The sequence below is a fragment of the Aphelocoma coerulescens genome, chromosome 3 (genome assembly GCF_041296385.1).
Source record: "Aphelocoma coerulescens isolate FSJ_1873_10779 chromosome 3, UR_Acoe_1.0, whole genome shotgun sequence".
Classification (NCBI taxonomy): Eukaryota; Metazoa; Chordata; class Aves; order Passeriformes; family Corvidae; genus Aphelocoma; species Aphelocoma coerulescens.
This window is the reverse complement of record NC_091016.1, coordinates 75,778,479-75,796,270: the sequence shown is the minus strand read 5'-3', so window position 1 is coordinate 75,796,270 and position 17,792 is coordinate 75,778,479. Positions and strand designations below refer to the sequence as shown.

General features: G+C 40.6%; 1 protein-coding gene across 1 annotated transcript in view; it reads left to right on the top strand.

The window, feature by feature from the left end:
- The first annotated feature begins 15,041 nt into the window (after positions 1-15,041).
- RFX6 (regulatory factor X6) overlaps positions 15,042-17,792 on the top strand; it is a 34,085-nt gene continuing 31,334 nt past the window's right edge. The window contains exons 1-3 of the mRNA XM_069008581.1: positions 15,042-15,367; positions 15,590-15,746; positions 17,335-17,458. Coding sequence (XP_068864682.1) covers positions 15,199-15,367; positions 15,590-15,746; positions 17,335-17,458 — 450 coding nt within the window. The 5' untranslated portion in view covers positions 15,042-15,198. The remainder of the gene's footprint in view (positions 15,368-15,589; positions 15,747-17,334; positions 17,459-17,792) is intronic.

Here is a 17,792-nt window from a genome sequence, read left to right as displayed (position 1 = left end):
TTCCAACATTGGTTTATTTCTCTGTTTTCTTATAATGGCTTTTTCAGATTTTGCTTCTTTTGGCAGTATGCCAAAACACTCCCAAAAGAACAGGTTCAGTCATAATATTTATTGTCTGTGATTGTATAAAATCTAGGTTTTACATAGAAAATTTGAACCGAGCTTTATTTACTGGCAAACAAAATAAGAAATGGGATGTCTGTTAGGTATTCTTTCTGAGAAGCATAATGCATACCATATGAATTATTCAAATTATTACATTTTTGCTTGTTTTCTCAATAGTCTCTTTGTAGTAAGAGTATCCATTCAAACCAAGATATTTCTTGTAAATGCAAATGCAACAGACAAAATACTTGCAAGTGCAAATACTAATTCCTAGTTAAGCAAACATTTGGCTTCTTTATTATAATATAACAGCTTGTGTTTCTTTCATCTGCCTTCTTTCATTCCATGTGACATTCTCTCTGCTGGGTCAGTGCAAGTAGTAAACATCATCCTGTCTTTTCTTTAATGTATCTGACCACATATATTTATGGGCAGATGTTGATACCAATTTATTCAGCTTCTGCGCTGACTCACAAAAATTCCAACTATTCCAAAGGTTTTCCTCTTGACTTGTAACAGCATTAACTGTAGTCAGATGCTGGCCTGCAAATATTCATGTACTCATTCCTTGCCAGCCATGCAATGCACCCTGAAACCTGGTTCCACACACTCTAGTGTTTCCTTTACCTTGCATATAATTCTGTATATAAAACTTGTGTATGCTTAGATGTAACTAAAGCATAAGATTGGAGCTAGACATTTCCTTAAGCAAGTCACGAGAAGTATTAGTATAAAATGTAACTTCTAAGGGTTTAACACTAAGTGTTGTAATAAGGACTCAATGGAAATACAGTACCGATCATTTGAAACTTCAATTTATGATTAGAAGCAGAAAAGGAACTTTACTCTGGCCAGTCTTTAAAAACCTATTGATTTCTATGGAAGAGGATTTTACCTACAAATAAAAAATCCTTACTTGGTCACTTTGGAAAGTGGAAGTTGACAAAATAAACATCACATATAATTGGTGCATAATTTCATGTTATTTATAAAAACACCATAAAAAGAGGTGTACTTTCAAGTCAACTAAACAGATTTTATGTCACAGCGCATTTTCAAAAGAAAGTGGGTTTATTGGTTTTGTTTGTTTTCAAGACCTATATCTCATAATTACTACTAGTGATGAGAAGTACATAGCAGTCTTACTGAGATACCTCAGCCTAACCTAGTATTGCAGAATTTACTTCAACTGTTTGCAAATATCCTTTTTCTTTGGCACTTAGATGCAATAGAAATAACTGTATAGTACAAAGTGTTCCTTGTTTCAAATTTAGTGACATATCATGGACATAACGCTAGACTTTCACATTTGTTCAGCATAGGAGTATTTCCTGGCAGGTATCTGCAAGCATAAGAGTCAGGGGAATTTCTTGAAGTACCATCATCTCCTGAAAGCTGCCTTTAGTGAACTGTGCAAAGATGGTAAACAGGACCTAACAATCCCAAAGCCACTGTGAGAGCCACAGGGGAACTGTAAGAGACTGGAGGATCTTGTGGGAGACAAAGAGGTCCTGTTAATATCGCTGTGAGCCCCAAAGTTACCTGTTGCAATGCAAAAATGGTTACTTCTTCCACTTGGACTCTGAGAAGCACCAGAATTGGTGGTGTTTGGAGGATGGCCCTGTCAAGACCTCAGCACTAATTCTTCAGGTGGCTTCCTGTAAATTTATGCCTAATAAATTTTTGGCAAAGTGTTGAAAGGACCCACAATTCAAAATGTACAAGAGAAGCTGGGGGACTTCAGTATGAGACCAACAGAGTGTACCCTCACAGCAGTGGACACCTGTAAATGGACCACCTGCTCCTCCTGTCTTTGCAGCCTCTAGACCTGGACAGGTTACGGCTTTTGTGAAGAAGGAATTTTTGCAGCTCTCAGTTGCTTGGTCCAGCAAAGAGAGATACACTGTACATGAAACAAAGACCAACATTTTGGCTGAACTTCTTTGTGCTAGCTGTTGTTTCTCATGGAGAAGATAATAGCTTAAGTTCCAACAGGAATATCTTTTCTCTGAAGCCCATTCAGTCAGATACTATTAAAGGAGAAAGACATTTTTCATTACTTTCTATTTTAAACTGGTTTTAATTGTGCTGTTTCCAAACCAACATAGAACAGATAGCAAAATCCTCTGCCAGGCATGCACAATAGCTAAGGGAAGAAAGGAAAAATTTGGATATTCTCACCGTTATTCAAAGGAGTAGGGTAACTCCCCCCCACTGAGACAGGACTTACCCTGACACAATGGAAATTGTCCTTTTTGAAGAAGTCAGCAACATGCAAATAAAATCCCATCATTTGCATTAAGAAGATTAAATATTGGTTAAGATTGACAGCTTTCTTGATCAATAGAACCACAGTGTTAAATCCAGTGATTCTGATTTACTATATTTCTTTTAAGGAAGTTTAAACAGTGGGGAAAAAAACAAAAGAAGCAGGTATTTCACTACTTAATTTCAAGTATCTTTAAAAAATTCTTCTATTTATTGGGACCTATATATTAAATATTAAAATTAAAGAATGGGAAGACAAATATCCATTTGTTTGATTCGTGGTCTGTTATAAAAAATAAACAAAGATAAAAATTAAAAATACATCAACAGTGAAATGGAATTTGGATAGAAGCCAACAGTTCACATTAATTCCTGAGAAACAAACTAACTCAGTTTTCAAGTTCATTGGGTTTGTCCTCTAGAGGGTGTCAGCTGAGCTGCAGGATGGGAAGGACAAATCCTGTTTTTCTTTATCAGGTCACAGTGTTGTAATGTGCCTCCTGATGTTCCTTGAAAGTTGAATTTCCCCTGATGCACATAACCTTGTTGGATCACTTCTGGTGGAAAACTGAGATGCTGGGGCATGGCAGTGCCTTCAACCTCCTCCCCGGACTGTCAAGGACATCTGACAGCAATTTGTTTTACGAAAAGGGTTTCAGTCAATAGTCCATGTTGTGCATATTCAGTGCATCTCTGCTGTTTATCCTAGAAAAAGGATATAAGAAATTAAAACATAGTTGTGAAAGGGCCTACATTTGAGCTAATACCTATATTTTTTTTAGTTCAGATCAGATATGTTTGTTTCACCTCGTTTTTCTCTGGTATTTGAATATACTTAGACGAAATTTCAAGTCAATACAATTTTGATGCAAAAAATCAAGGGGATTTGAATTTTCTGATGTAGACATAAAATGTTTTTGCCATTCCAAAATTGAATTTACTTGTAAATTACCTGTTTGTTTGTTTTTTTTTAAATAATCAAGCAATGCTGATCTTATCCCACCCAGCCAAGAGAGTCAGCTGCATATGCCGGATGCAGGACAATTTCATAAAAGCCAGCATGGTAGGAATGAGCTAATTGAGATGACATTTTCAGAATTTTTCACCAGCTTTTATTTCTCTCCTTTGTTCCATCTCCTCCTCTCTTAATTGAAAAACAAGAGAGCAAAAATGTCATTCATCTGTTGACAATGCAAATATTTGGTCCCAGCTTGTAGTGAAAGGGTCACCCAGAGGGAAAGAAAACCTCTAGCTTAGGTATTTGGGCTTTCTCCTGAGAGGCTGAAGGCCAGGGGTCCTTCTGCCTGTGACTGCTCACAACACTAGAGTGAGATCTTTGCTACATAAAGGAGGGGGCTCAAATCTTTCTTCTCCCAGTGTCCCCTACTTATGGGAATGTCATTGACAATTTGTTTGAGAAAGTCCTTCTTGCCTGAGCAGTAAGAACCCTCCTAAGAAACTCAGCATATTCAGAAATTCCTGGGCTTGTATTGCCTAGTATATTTGGCATGTTTTGGAAATGCCTATCAGCAAGAAAGTCGGGCTGGAGATCATCTCACACAAAAATGCCAATGGCAAGCAGGTGTGAAGTTGGTGCCAAGCATTTCAGCATTATTAATAAAGAACACAGTTCAAATTAAAGTTAGGTTGATAAGAATTTTAAAATGTTAGTGGTTACAGTTTTTAGACATCTCCAAGGGTATCAAATGTGGAGGATCTGAGAGTGTTGGTTTTGAATACAGGCTGTTAAAGGGACAGATAACCACATAAATTGAGATAGCCATCTTGGTGACCCTGTGCTTATTCTCATTAAATCACTTTTGCAAATAGCACTTAGTGATTTTTTAACTCTTACACTGCTTGTCCCACATAAATTCCCTTAAAAATAATTTCTCTTCAGTAATTTTGGAGGTAAAACAGAACTGGTAATATTAAACAGTAATTTGAATAAAAGAAATGAAAATAGGTTTTGGAAGCAGGGACTGAAAGTCAGGTGGACCCAAATTTTAATGGAATGAAAATTAAGGGAAATTAAACATATCGTGAAAATACTCACCCATATGTTCAACTCTATGCAAAGACCAGCATAAAAAGAAGAGAGAATTAATTTGCTTTCCTCCCTCAGCATACTTTAATGAGAACACTTTTGGAAAACATGGATTTAAGACTCTTCAGATAGAGAAGAAAATCAAGTCCATGTCTCCCAAATGTGCTGGCTGACAGGACCTAGAAGGGCACACCTTCTAGGTCTTCACTTCCCCGATTTCATAAATCTTCATGTTGTCACTGTCTTGAAACCACATATCTGAGCAAGTACAAAGCTTCTCCCTGAATAATCAGTTATCTGACACAGAGAAAGTTACTTTGGGATTGGACTGGAGGAGTTCCAGATGTCCCTTCCAACATCATCTATCACGTAGTTCTGCGATAGTGACACACTCAGTAGTGCCTGGGAAGTATAGGTATCCATAGATGCCGAACTGTACACACAAGTTTGGCATCTCTGGAGGATTTGAGGCTCCTCTTAGGACAAACTACTGTAGGCAGTCCTGAGCTCAGACAGCAGGTCTTGGGGAACTCTGTTTCTGAGAACCTAAATCTCCTTATGTTTGTACAGGAGATAAGCTGTTAGGAGCTCCTTACCCAGCTCTGTAGGAGGAAGGAGGAGCTCTGCAGGCAAGGAACAAGATTCCGGGAGGTAGATAGGTTTTATGCCTTAGCTAGCTCAGTCCAGGTTTGATGCTTATTGATTCAAGGTTGTCATTGTCACCCTTATTCTGGACTTTTTAATTTACTTTGGTTTTCTCTTCAGATCTTAAATTATTTCAGTTCACCTAACAAGATTTAACTGATTGTGTTATAAAAGTAAACATACACCTGCAAAGAGAGTACAGGCAGAACAGGTGACACTCATAAAAATTCCTTTCAGATAAGGAAAAGAACCCAAAACAGCAAATCCATGAGTCACTCTGGAAGCTGACTTCAACCTTCAGATTCAAAGACTGAGGAAAAAAAAAGAAAAAAAGAAAAAAAAGAAAAAAAGAAAAAAAAAAAGAAAAAAAAGAAAAAAGTTTCACACATAAAAACTATTGGGAATTCTTACTATTGAGAAGTTCACTGTTCTAATTTTGTAGAGTAACATAACAGTCTACACACTTCCTACAGAATATTGTGCACTGTTGGTTAAGGACAGCTTACATATGTAAAAATACTGCATTACTGACTTTGACTAAAAAGAAAATAGGAAAGAAAATTTTGCTGTAAGTAATTTCTGTTCCCTGACAAGAAATTGTCTTTGAAGACATACCTCAAGGATGGATAAACCCACTAATCTGCAGTTACTCTCACAAACATTCTGCTTATACACATTTTTTAGAAATACAATATGAAACAGCTACCAGCACATAAACCCACAGCTGATCTTAAGTTTGGTATTAAATCTCTTTGCAATTACCCAGTCTCTAAAGCTGAGAGTGATAGAACAACTATCATGACCTCCACTAACTGGAAGAAGAAACAAGTTATGTCAGCAGCTATTCAAAAGACAGCAAAAATTTACTAGAATCAACCAAGAACAGAGTAAAAAATACATTAGCTAGGTGATTTTTTCAGCTTTTTCTTTTACTTGTTGCCAGAGATTTTTAGATATTTTCTCCAGTAGATCTTCAGGCATTCAATTTTCTGCAATTTTCTGGTACTTCCATCATGATCTACAGAGATGAAATGGTTATTGCCACACTGCCAGACAGAAATTTAATGATTTCATAGAAAAGCAAGGAAATTTTATTTGAAAAAAGAAAAAAAAGTTAGTATTTTCCTAGAAGTATACTTAAATATTTCCATGTTTAAAAGATAGGGATATGTACCAGTCTTTTCTGTTACATGGGGCCACTCTAAATTCTGAAGGAATAAGCATAAAGCCTTGTACTACACATTGTTCTAAGGATTCCCCTTCTTTCAGCAGAAAAAAAGGTTTTATATAATTTATAAGTAATCCAGAGGGGCAGCAAGAAAAAAAGAACTTAAGGAGTTTGAGGCCAATGCATATAGTGCTTTTTCATCTGTTGCTTTGGTTTGGGTTTTTTTGTTTGGTTTGGTTTGGTTTTAAATTAGAATGGTTTCCTTCTTTTCACACATCAATTCCTTTATGTAAATTTCATTCACCCACTGGAAAAGCTCTGTTTCAGTGTCACTCCTAGTGACACAAAAAATCATATTTTTCCTGGCATCTAATATCCAAATTGTTAAAATCCTTCCTCTAATACATTGAAATGCAGATGCTGCTTCTTCTAAATCTGTAGAATAAATGTACTTATCTGGCTGCAGAATTCTTTCACATTCGTCTAAGCAGTTGAAAAAGGGCAGCAGATTCTTAGACATATAGAATGGTTTGAGCTGAGAAGGACCATTAAAGATCATCTAGTTCCAAACCTCCTGCCATGGTCAGGGACACTTTGCACTAGACCAGGTTGCTCAAAGCTCTGTTCAACCTGGCCTTGACCATTTTCAGGGATAGGGCATCCACAGCTTCTCTGTTTCAGTACCTCACTACCCTCAACATAAAAAATATCTTCCTTATATACAATGTAAATCTACTCTCTCTCACTTTTAAGTCATTGCCTCTTATCCCGGCACTACAAGACTTGCTTAAAAGTCCTTTTTCATCTTTCTTGTAATCTCCCTTTATGTCCTGAAAGACTGCAAATGTTTTCTCATTGTTCCTGAGACAATACCTTGGTTAAAAAAGGCAACATCATTATTTCCACATGAAAGCATTCCCAAATCATCAACCAGGCACAATAAAAACCTGATGATGATAATAATAATGATGATGATGGTACATAGCATAGTTCCCATTTGAGTCTGTGAATATATCTGTAGGTTAATGAAAGGTGATTCATAATATCATGATTACAAGAAGTGAGGCAGTAAAAAAGGTCTCTGCACAGGTGCCACATCCAGTTCTATCTCATTAATGAGAAATTAGGAAACAGAAAACTAAATTATTTTCTGCTTTACACCAGAGTAATTTACAGCCCAATTCTGCAGAGATGTTTAGGCTATACTCATCTGTACCACCCAGGATTGAAACATGACAGATCTCCAGACTCAGTGTGAGACTGTCATGTTTAGAAATGCCCCAATATGCCTTCCAATTCAAAGCACAGTGTGATCTATTAAGTACCAAGGTCTTTGAAGACAGAAGTTTTAATACATGGCAATGTAGCATATCCATTGCATTACTAGGAAATAAATGTAAATGTAAACATGAAGTAAAGACATGGGAAGTGAATTTTAGGGTCAGAATAGTTTAATCCCATAGATCCAAAAAAATACTTTGAAAAAAGCCCATAGTCTCCAGAGTTTCTCATCAGGAATTTAATTCCCATGAGAGCTTTCTCTTTGTTTAAAGGTCTAGCCCTTATTCAGTCTGCTTTATTTATGTTATTTCCGATTTGTAAACAGTGCATTTCCAAGTGCCTTGTTTTTAATGAAGTGTAGCAGTAGTATTTGATTGGAATTTAGATAAATGAGCAGATAAATCCATGCATATTTTCTGCAAGCTAGCATGCAAATATATGAACAATTAAAAACGTAGCTAGATAAAGACCAAGGGCTGGTCTTTGTTGCCATATGTTATTGTTCTTCACCACAAAACAGAATGTATTATGACACCTACGAAGTTTCTGTGGAATTCCCCTGACTGTTGACATAATGTGATATAGTTTAGTGGCTATGGTGGTATTCAGTCAAAGGTCGGACTTGATAATCTCGGAGGTCTTTTTTTGACTTTAATGACTCTATAATTCTATGAAAATAGTCCAAACAAGGGCAACAGAACTGGTGAAGGGCAAATCCACCATGCTAAAAGCACGGAATAAAACTCGTCTCTTGGAGCACCCTTTACTACCATCACAGTAACTCAGGCATCGCTTCAGGATGCCCCTAACTCGAGTTAGTTCAGACTGCAGGGGGATGTACTGCTAAATCCTGCACAAATGTTCTGTGTGCTTAATCACAGAATCCATCTGTTGATAAGAGACACAGCAAAGACCTTTCTGGTGTTTTCAAAACATGTAGCAGGTGGAACAGGTGGCGTTGAAGGTGTTCCGGGTGAAGGAAAGGACTAGCTCAGGCTGGCTGGAGCTGAGGAGATACTCAGCCTCCTTTGGCTTGGTGTGTTAAACAGAGTAGGAAATAGGCAAGGTGGCTTTTTTAATGTCAGTGGTTTGGGAAGTGCCCTGACCACCAGGAACCTGAATGTTACTCAGCACATCCAGTATCTCTTTACCAAGGAACCCGTATCAACTGAGATCCTCTGTGTCATGCAACGTTTCATACTCTGCCCTCCCCAGGGCATGCCTGTGTTTCTGTCCACTATCCCAGCTATCCCAAAGATCTTGTCCTTGGCCAAGATTCATGGTCAGAAGTGCTGAAAACAGCATGACCACTTTGTGGTTGAAGTTAGATCTTTGACAGTAAGCAATGCAGCTGCTCTTATACAGATATTTGAATTAATTTTCCTCCAGAGAAGATTCCAGAATCTGTTATCAGCAAGAAGGAAGGAAAAAGGAAGAGGTTTGTTCTACATGACAGAATTGTAAAGTTGTGCAAAAATTGTAAAATTGTTGTGTGAGATTATTTGTTCAAAGGTAGATGCATTAATCTAAAAAGCACCTTTTGCACATCACCCATGAATAGGTCTGTGGTTCCACAGGCAGTTCAGCAGATTTCATTACTGCAAAAGTGAGGAAATCTTGCTCCCCTCCATTCTTATATATCCTGTCCCTCATCTATCCTGCCCATCCTCCTTCCCTTTCCTTCAGTCCCAGTGGCACCATCCCACCTATATTCTGTCTCTGATCACACTTCTGGACTGATTTAACTATTTGAAATATCAGAATGCTCTTCACTGTTTTATCTTGGCCTTGTTTTCTGTTAGTTCAGTGAATTAAACTGACACAGAAGTGTCTACAAGTGCTGAATGTTAGCAGAGACAGTGTGTGGCCAGGAATAGGGTGGACAGAGAGACACAGAAGGGGAAAAAACTTGTTTTGAGTAGTGGTGAGCAATCTGTGAATGCAGCAGTTTTGTGAGCTCTACCCAGCTGGTGGTAGAACCTTCAGGACTCAGCTTTGCATAGAGAGAATAGTCCCTTGGCTTTATTGGTTTGCTTCTGTTAACACCTATTTAGAAGTTGTTTGTAGATAGGCTAGTTATACAAGAAGAAGTACTGCTGCTAGAGCTGCTTGGAGTATCTGCAGAAACTCTCAAAATCACTTTTTTAAGGGTGAACATATCCTCAAAGCTCAGCTCTATTCTTGGATCATTCATAGAGGAACACGAGATGTTTGTATAGCTGCCTAGTGTAAAAACTTGGCTGGCCTCCTTACTATTTTTTTCCTGAATGCTGCCCACCAAAGCACAGTGCAAATACATGAAGGGTGAAGTGGCTGTTCAGTCTGTAAGCTTGTAGGAACATGTACTTATATGAATACAAACATTTTCTCCCAATTTGGCACACGAAAAAAGAATACATACTGAAAAATGGCATTTCAAAATCAAGATAAGTAACCCGAGATAACAGTTTAACATCAACTCAAGAGAGAGGTAAGCACTGAAATTTTTTACTTACATGTAAGTACTACATAAGGTCAGAACTATACAGTTTACCTCGACTACCTACAGAGTGTAGAGTGTCCCTGGGTTTGTAGAGGATAGAGACATGTGAACTGTGAAGGGGTTAGTGTAATATATGGTTTATTTATTTTGAAGTTTGTTCTTTAGGAAGAAAAAGAGAAGGGGCCACTTCTATACAAAACAGAATGGGTTTTCATTTAAATATCATAGGAACAAGCAGTGAATAAAATGCCCAAATGTAAAGAGACAGACAAGTCTGGATTTATCAGCTGGAGACAGAGCAGGAAATACATTATTAAACATCACCATCTACTGGATGCCAGCAATTGTTCCTTACAAAGGAAACCAAGCTTCTACACTGAATTAACTTGTCAGACAAGCCACTGCTTTCAGATCTGGTGCTGCTTGTAAAGTTATTGGCAGGGTGAGGTTTGTGGATCTTTTCCATTCCAAGTTGGGAAAAGATTTTCAGCATTATGAAAATTCAGAAAGTTCAGGGTGATATAATAAAAGCTATGATATTGCTAAATAAGGCAGAATGAGAACTTACAAAAAGAAGGTGGGAATAGTCAGGCATGGGGGCAATAGCATCCTCTGGGTAATCAATTTATTTTCTTGTGGTATTTTTGTGTAGATACACACACGTGTACCCCATGCAGTTGAAAGGGTGTCCTCCTGGGTAGTTTGTGCTGACTGCACATAGTTTTGAATATTAACTTTTCACTCTGTTGGCTGCAGAGGTAAGGTTCAACCATAATTGTGTGATTTTACAGCATCAGGACTGGCAGTGGGTTTCACAGAGCTTGCTGAGGTTGAAAGACACCAGTGCAGGCACTCCCCTGCTATAGCTGCTGAGCTGGACTAGCTGGGCAATGAAAGATGCTCCTTAGCTTCCCCACTGAGAGCAGAAGTTCCCAGCCCCACATTTAAGGATGCCACTTTCCTTGCCTGGTGCCCTTCCTTCACTTTTACATCTTTCTCTACCTCCTTCTTCTACAAGCACTAGAGAAGCCACAGCATGAAGTGGCAGCAGGGGGTGATACAAGTATCCTCCTCTGTGGTAGAAGAGAAATCCAATGGAAAAGTGCTAAAATTTGAGGCCCCTACTCTTTTTTTCCCTCTGCTTTCTCTAAGGTTTCACTTGGTTGCATTCACAGAGCTGGTGACTCGACACCAGACATAAGCAAATTCTTTAGAGAAATTAGTTAGCAAAAATTGCTGAAGTATAAGAACCTTGAGAAGAGCTCAGAAAAAAACTGCAAGGGCAAAGAATTTTTCCTTATCACTGAGTGATGTTCTCAATCCATCATTACAGTTAATTTATCAAAAGGAATGGTTCAATAATTATTAGAAACAATAAAAGGAAGATGTTCTGAATGATGTCCTCAAGCCATCATTACAGTTAATTCATCAAAAGGAATGATTCAATAATTATTGAAAACAATAAAGCTAAGATTCTGGAGGAAGATTCAATGCTTTGGCTCTTTAATTGAGAGATGCTTATCTAAAGAAATTTTTGTGATAAAAAATCTATTCCTCGATAAATATTTCAAAAGGTGCTGCCACTGACAGCGTCAAATGCAGGAATTCAGGAGGTCTTAGATTAGAGTAGTGATTTTTTTTTAATTTTCAAGACCAAAATACTCTCAAAAAGTAAACACTGAGATGTGGAAAGGACCAAAATAAATGGGAAAGCTATCTTGTTTGAATTGGTGGTGGTTAGAACTGTGTCTTGCAATGGGTCACAGAAAAACAGAAATGGAGTTTCAGGAAGAGCTAAATAGATTTGTGCTATGTCAAAGCAGAGAGAATGACAAACACTGACAGTAATGACAAATAACTTTATTATATCCTTCTGGAATACTGGTATGTACCATACCATATGGTTATTGTACCATCAGCATATTTGGAAAAAAATAGGTGTTAGAGTCTACCAAATAGTCCTGGCATCAACATTGTATCAGGGCTTCTGTGTAGTTCATTTGTCTGGGGAGGCTATGAGGGGAAACAGTTTCCAACATTTAAGTAAACATTATGCAGGATTACACAGGAACAGATCAATAACAAATTGTATTTCTATTGAGGCATTTATCTTCCAAACATTTTCCAGTTCAAAACAGAGAACCCCTCAGGCAGATAGTTGTTAATGGCAAGTCACACTGATATGAATAAAGTTGAAAACCATTTTGTTTTAATGTGCTGTATTGGCAACAAGAAAAAGGAACACCGCACCAAGATGAAATGGTGCAATACCTGAGTGCTGATGCAAAAGATATTTCACATGTAAGTTATAGAAACAAATAATTCTGTTGTCCTCCAGAGCACATGTGTCTGATCATTTACTCCAGGCTATGTAACAGACTCTGTTGAGTTTTTGTGGGATTACATCATTACAAAATTCACCTAAAACCAAGCAAGGCTTCCTAGGCTCTCAGTACAGACCAGGAAGGGAAACATTTATGAGAAGATGATCTGTTTTGCTGGGTAATCTGCCTGGTATGAATTACCCCTGGGAGACACCTTTCTTCTCCACTGACTCTAATGGGAGACTGAGGTGAACAGATTAGACTAAGAAAACTAACTCTGAGACAAAGCCAGGCAAGAGGTGTCGCATGCTTCAAGTACAAACTATAGAACCATAGGTAAGTTTGGGTTGGAAGAGACCTTCGAAGTTCATGTATTTCAATCCTCCTGCAATGTGCAGGGACATCTTCAATACATCAGATTGCCCAGAACCCCATCCCATTCAGTCTTACTTTGAATGTTTTCAGGGAAAATGCATACACCCTCTTGGCATTTATCTATGTGTGTGTACATATATATATGTATAGGTCTTTGTGTGTGCACAATTTTTGAATAGGAAAATTCTACAAAACCAAATATATGTGGGTATATGTTTTAACAGTTCTACTTCATAATTAGATTTTGTTCAGTAATGAGCAATATGGTTAGGACCACAATTCTCAATGGACACATCACAGAATGATAATAAAAATTTCTAGGCACTAGAGGTGCTGTAATGTCCATGGTACTTGTGGTTCCAGCTAGCCCGATTCTATACCTGCCCCATCCTCTCTGTGTCCCAAAGACTGAAATCATACATTCAGGTGGACTGCTGACTCCAGCAAGAGGGAGCTTAAATGGGGGGAAGGATTGTCCACCTACCACAGCTTTTGGCGTCTCTCCTTTGCTCCAGCATAATTACTAATGGTTGTTGCACCAGGGTGGAAACTAACTGGTCCCTGGGCTGGACCCCTTACTCCATTAATCCCTGTGTTGATGATGGATAGAATTCATTAGTGTCACTGAGGATATTCTGGCATCATAGCAAAACAGAAGCGTGCCCTTTAAGAACAAATAGCTACATTTAGCTCCATAATAACAAAAAGATCCATGTCCACTGTCACATTGGATTTTCCTCACAAAAGATTCAACACAACAATTAGCAGCTGAGTGGTTTTATTATACCATGGAAATACTGGTCGTGGTGGACCAACTTGTGAAGTGCTCAGGCCAGCCAAAAGTCAGAGGGTCAAATGCAATTCTACCACAACTTCAAAACAAAGCCATTGGACCCAGAAGCTGAACTGTCTCAGTGAGTTTCACTAAGAACTGACACAGGCATGTGAGGTCAAAGCCATGCATAGCATCACTTAATGAACTAAGAAGGGAACATGGAAACAGTGAAGAAATGTTTGAATGGAGTAACTGGTAAGGAAAGAAATATATTTTACACAGTGCAGGGAAGAGGTGTAAGCAAAACAGCAGAAAGTTCAGGTTAAATGCCATTTTTGACTCTGGGACCCTCTCACAGGTCTGTCTGCCTCATGTCTGAAGTCCACCATTTATACTTATGATGAGGTTTTGGGCCTTTTGGCAGATACAGGCACACCTGGGGTTTTGTTAAATATGGATTTGATGGATGATAGCTGGTCTGACAATGCATCTGTGCTGGAGTGCAAGGGGTCATATTCTGCTGCCTTGTAGCACTGGTGGGATCAATGACTTGAGCTGCAACAGAAGACTGGAAGAGAGTAGAAGAGTAGAAGGAAAACAGCTAGTTGTTCACAAACTTTATGTTTGTGACAGTCCAGCACTATTTGATGGCTGGAAAAATGCTTCACAATTCAATATAACATTTCAGGGCTGCTTGCTACCACAAGTCATACTACAATTTCCCAGTCCTTATCTGGAAAAGCAGAACACCTAAGATTTTGCTTTAATGAGAATATATTAAAACAGTGGATGTTGCAGCGATCAGACTAAATTTCCATCCTAGCGACAATTTTGTTCTCTGGAAAAAGCAGGGACCATCCTTCTGTGATTCTCTCCTGCCATCTCTCAGTCAGCATGCTGAAAAGAAGCAAAGCAAAGACACGTCTGCCAGATGAATGTATAAAATGAAGATGTTTTGTTCCATTATCCACAAAATGACACTAGGAATTAAGGGAATATGGCCAGTGACAGCCAGTGCCCAGAGGGGTCCCACGTCTGCGGCTGTCAGGAGGCAGCTGCGAAGCGCAGAGCGCCCATCAGTCAGCCCTCGGCCTCCCCCGGAGGGGGGAACGAGGAGAGCCTCCGCGGCCGCCTTCTGCCCTGAAGGGACGCGGGGACCCCGCGGCCGCCCCTTGCCTTGGCCGCGGCGGGCCAGGAGCTGCTCCCTGACACCAGCCGGAGCTACCGCCGGCGGGAGTTAATCATTAAATCCCCGGCAGATCCGCTCCTGGCCGGCTCCCCTGAACCTCCTCGGCCTTCAGCCGTGCCCTGTCCCCTTCTGGCCTGACCGAGCACCGCGGCGGGAGGGGAAGCGCAGGCACGGACGGAGAGACCTCCCCGCCGCCGCCCGACAGCCGCCTCCGGGCCCCCGTGTGAGGCGGAGCCCCCTGGGCGGGCGGGCCATCCCTGCCCGCAGGGGAGCCATGCAGCCGCCCTGGACGGCGCCGTAGGGCACACCTGTCCCCCGCTGCCGCCCCCGCATCGCCTCTCCTCCCCTTCACGGCGGCGCTTGGCCGACACCATCTCCGGCCGCTGTGGCAGAGCCCCGGCCCACTTCTCAGCCGGCGCCCCCCGCGCCCTCAGGCCGCCGCCGCCGCCGCCCGCCCCGTCCGCCCGCTCCCGTTCCCTCCCGCCGCCCATGGGCGCCGCCCGCGCCGCGCCGGGGCAGAGCCGGCGCCGCTGAGGAGCATGGCCAGGGGACCCGAGCAGGGGGACGCCTTCCTGCACCTCCCGGCCGCGCAGGCGGTGCCCGCCGAGGCGCAAGAGGAACGCTACGCGGGGCTGCTGGGGCGAGGCTTGCTGCCCTGCGCCCGGGAGGCGCTGCCCGAGCCGCCGCTGTCCGCCGGCATCAAGGCAGGTAAAGGCGGGGAGCCGGCAGCGTGCCCTGCTCAGCCCGCGGCGGGCAGGTGCGGGCAGCCGGGGCAGGCAGCGGGAGCCGCTGCTCGGGGGCCGGCGGGGACGCGGCTGCCGGGCCCGTCGCTCAACCCGCGGCGGGCAGGGCGGCAGGCGGGAGAAGCGGAGTGTTGCAGGACCATAACGATGCCCTTGGGTCTCTCTTCTTGTCCCCCGCGGCGCTCAGAAACACACTTCGGCAGCGAAGCCCTCTCCTCGGACGAAGAGGATGCGGATGCTCGCGACGGCGCGCTGATAGCCGCCGACCAAAGCCCGTCTTCGAAGAAGAGCATCACGCGGATCATGAAGGACAAGAAGAAGCAGACGCAGCTCACCCTGCAATGGTAGGGCTTCGGAGAGCCCCCGCTGCCCGCCCTGTGGGCTCCAGGCCTGAGCCGGCTTGTCCGTCACACTCAAAAGGACCTTTCTCTAATAGCTGAGCCGGCAAGGAGGACGACATCTCACAGTTTTTTTAGAAAGAATTTGTCATTTTTGGAGTGTTTCGTTAGTTGTTCTTTGGTTTTTGGTTTTTGTTTTGAGGGTTGGTTTGTTTTGGGGTTTTTTTTGATGAGTCTTATCTACAAATAAGGATACCCATCCCCAAATTTCTGCGTTTTGAAATTATCAGAAGTTTGTCACTTAACAGAAGTCTCGGTCAGATTCTTACACGATGTGGCTATCAATGAAATGTATCATCAAAATGTAGAAATGAAACATTTAAGAATTGCATCTGTGAATGGCTGCTCCTTTTATTATTCTTTAAGGCTGTGACAGATTTTCACTGTCTTATAATGCATTTCTTTTACATTGTGTTCTCCCACCCATTGAGGCCCTAACTTTGGTTTATTTTATCTGGGGAAAAAAGTTAACCAATTAAGAGGTCAAATTCTGCAGACCTTAATTGATAAATGTTTCTATTAAAGTACACTTGAAATTAGGAAGGAGTGCTGTTGAATTAAATGGGAACTTAACTACCAAATGCAGACTGTCAATAGAGATTTTGTTTTTCCTTCTAACTGAAAAATTAGACTAATCCAAATTATTCAGTTTCTTATTCTAGTTTACATCTGAGTGTAAATAGTTAAGGATTTAAGTCTGGTGAGTCAGTGCAAAATTATTCAATATGCAGCGCTTATTACACAGTATTTTCTTACAGATTTGTGTAATTTGAGAAACAAATTTATTGCACTTCATCCCAGGAGTAGTGAACAATGTAAAATGATAAAGAAAAAAACCCAGCAGGACAGCAGTGAAATACTCAGCTGTTACCAAGGGTTCTGTTCAGGTGAAGACAGTCAGGTTTTTGCTTCGGTTTTAAAAATTTAATGACCATCACTCAGCACTTGTATTCTGTAAACTGATTGGGAATCTACACAGAAATTCATCTCCTTCAAAAATCACTCTTCTTTGTTTTTTCACTGTGGTTTGAAGCATTTGCAGGTCCAGAGTGGAAATTAAAAAGCAGAAGGAGGAAGAAAAGAGACATTAGCTCAGGTGTTGAGGATACAGTGGGACAGAAGATGCAAGGCCAAGTCCCTGTTCTTAAATCCTTTCAAAGGACTGACTTAAACCCAGGTCTTTCATAGTTTAGTTAGTGCGCTTATTTTTGGACTAATGCTGGCTCTTAGGTGATGATAATTTAATTATTTAAGTAAAGCAAAAAAGTCCAGACATTGAAAAAGACTCATTAAGAAAAAAGGATCTGGCTCCAGTTTTTCCATATTCTGCAGCTAGCCTAAGTACCAAGTGTGGAGTCAATTTGTAGTGTCTGTCATGTTCAGGAGAAATTCATCCGTGTGATCTGATAGAATTCTTCAGTGAAATTAAAAAAAGAAGAAGAACTGAAAAAAAGAGCAGTACCAAAAACTGGAAAATGCAATCAGGAGAAATGGCATATTGCTTCTTACTCTGGCAGTTTCTTTCTCTACACAGGCTGGAAGAAAACTACATTGTATGTGAAGGAGTTTGTTTACCAAGATGCATCCTTTATGCACATTATTTAGACTTCTGCAGAAAAGAGAAGCTGGAACCTGCCTGTGCTGCAACGTTTGGGAAGGTAATAAGTAAACGCATGCCTTCATCATTTCTTAGATCGATTGTTTGATAGAATCACAGTTTAGTCCACCTCTGTAAAAAATCTTTTGAAATTCACATGTTTTCTATTGCAAATGTACATGGAATCAGACTAACTATAACTGCACTGTCTCCTATGGGGGAATTTCTTAACATCACCTTTAGGAGATTGAAGCTGAAATTCCCTTTGATTTATTGTTGTTTTTTTAAAAAAAAAGGCATTCTCTTGGAGTGCTTTTTTTCTTTTCCTTTTTGTTGATGACATTAATAGGTTCTTTCCACAAAACCAGATCTGACATGGAAGACACTTATAATTA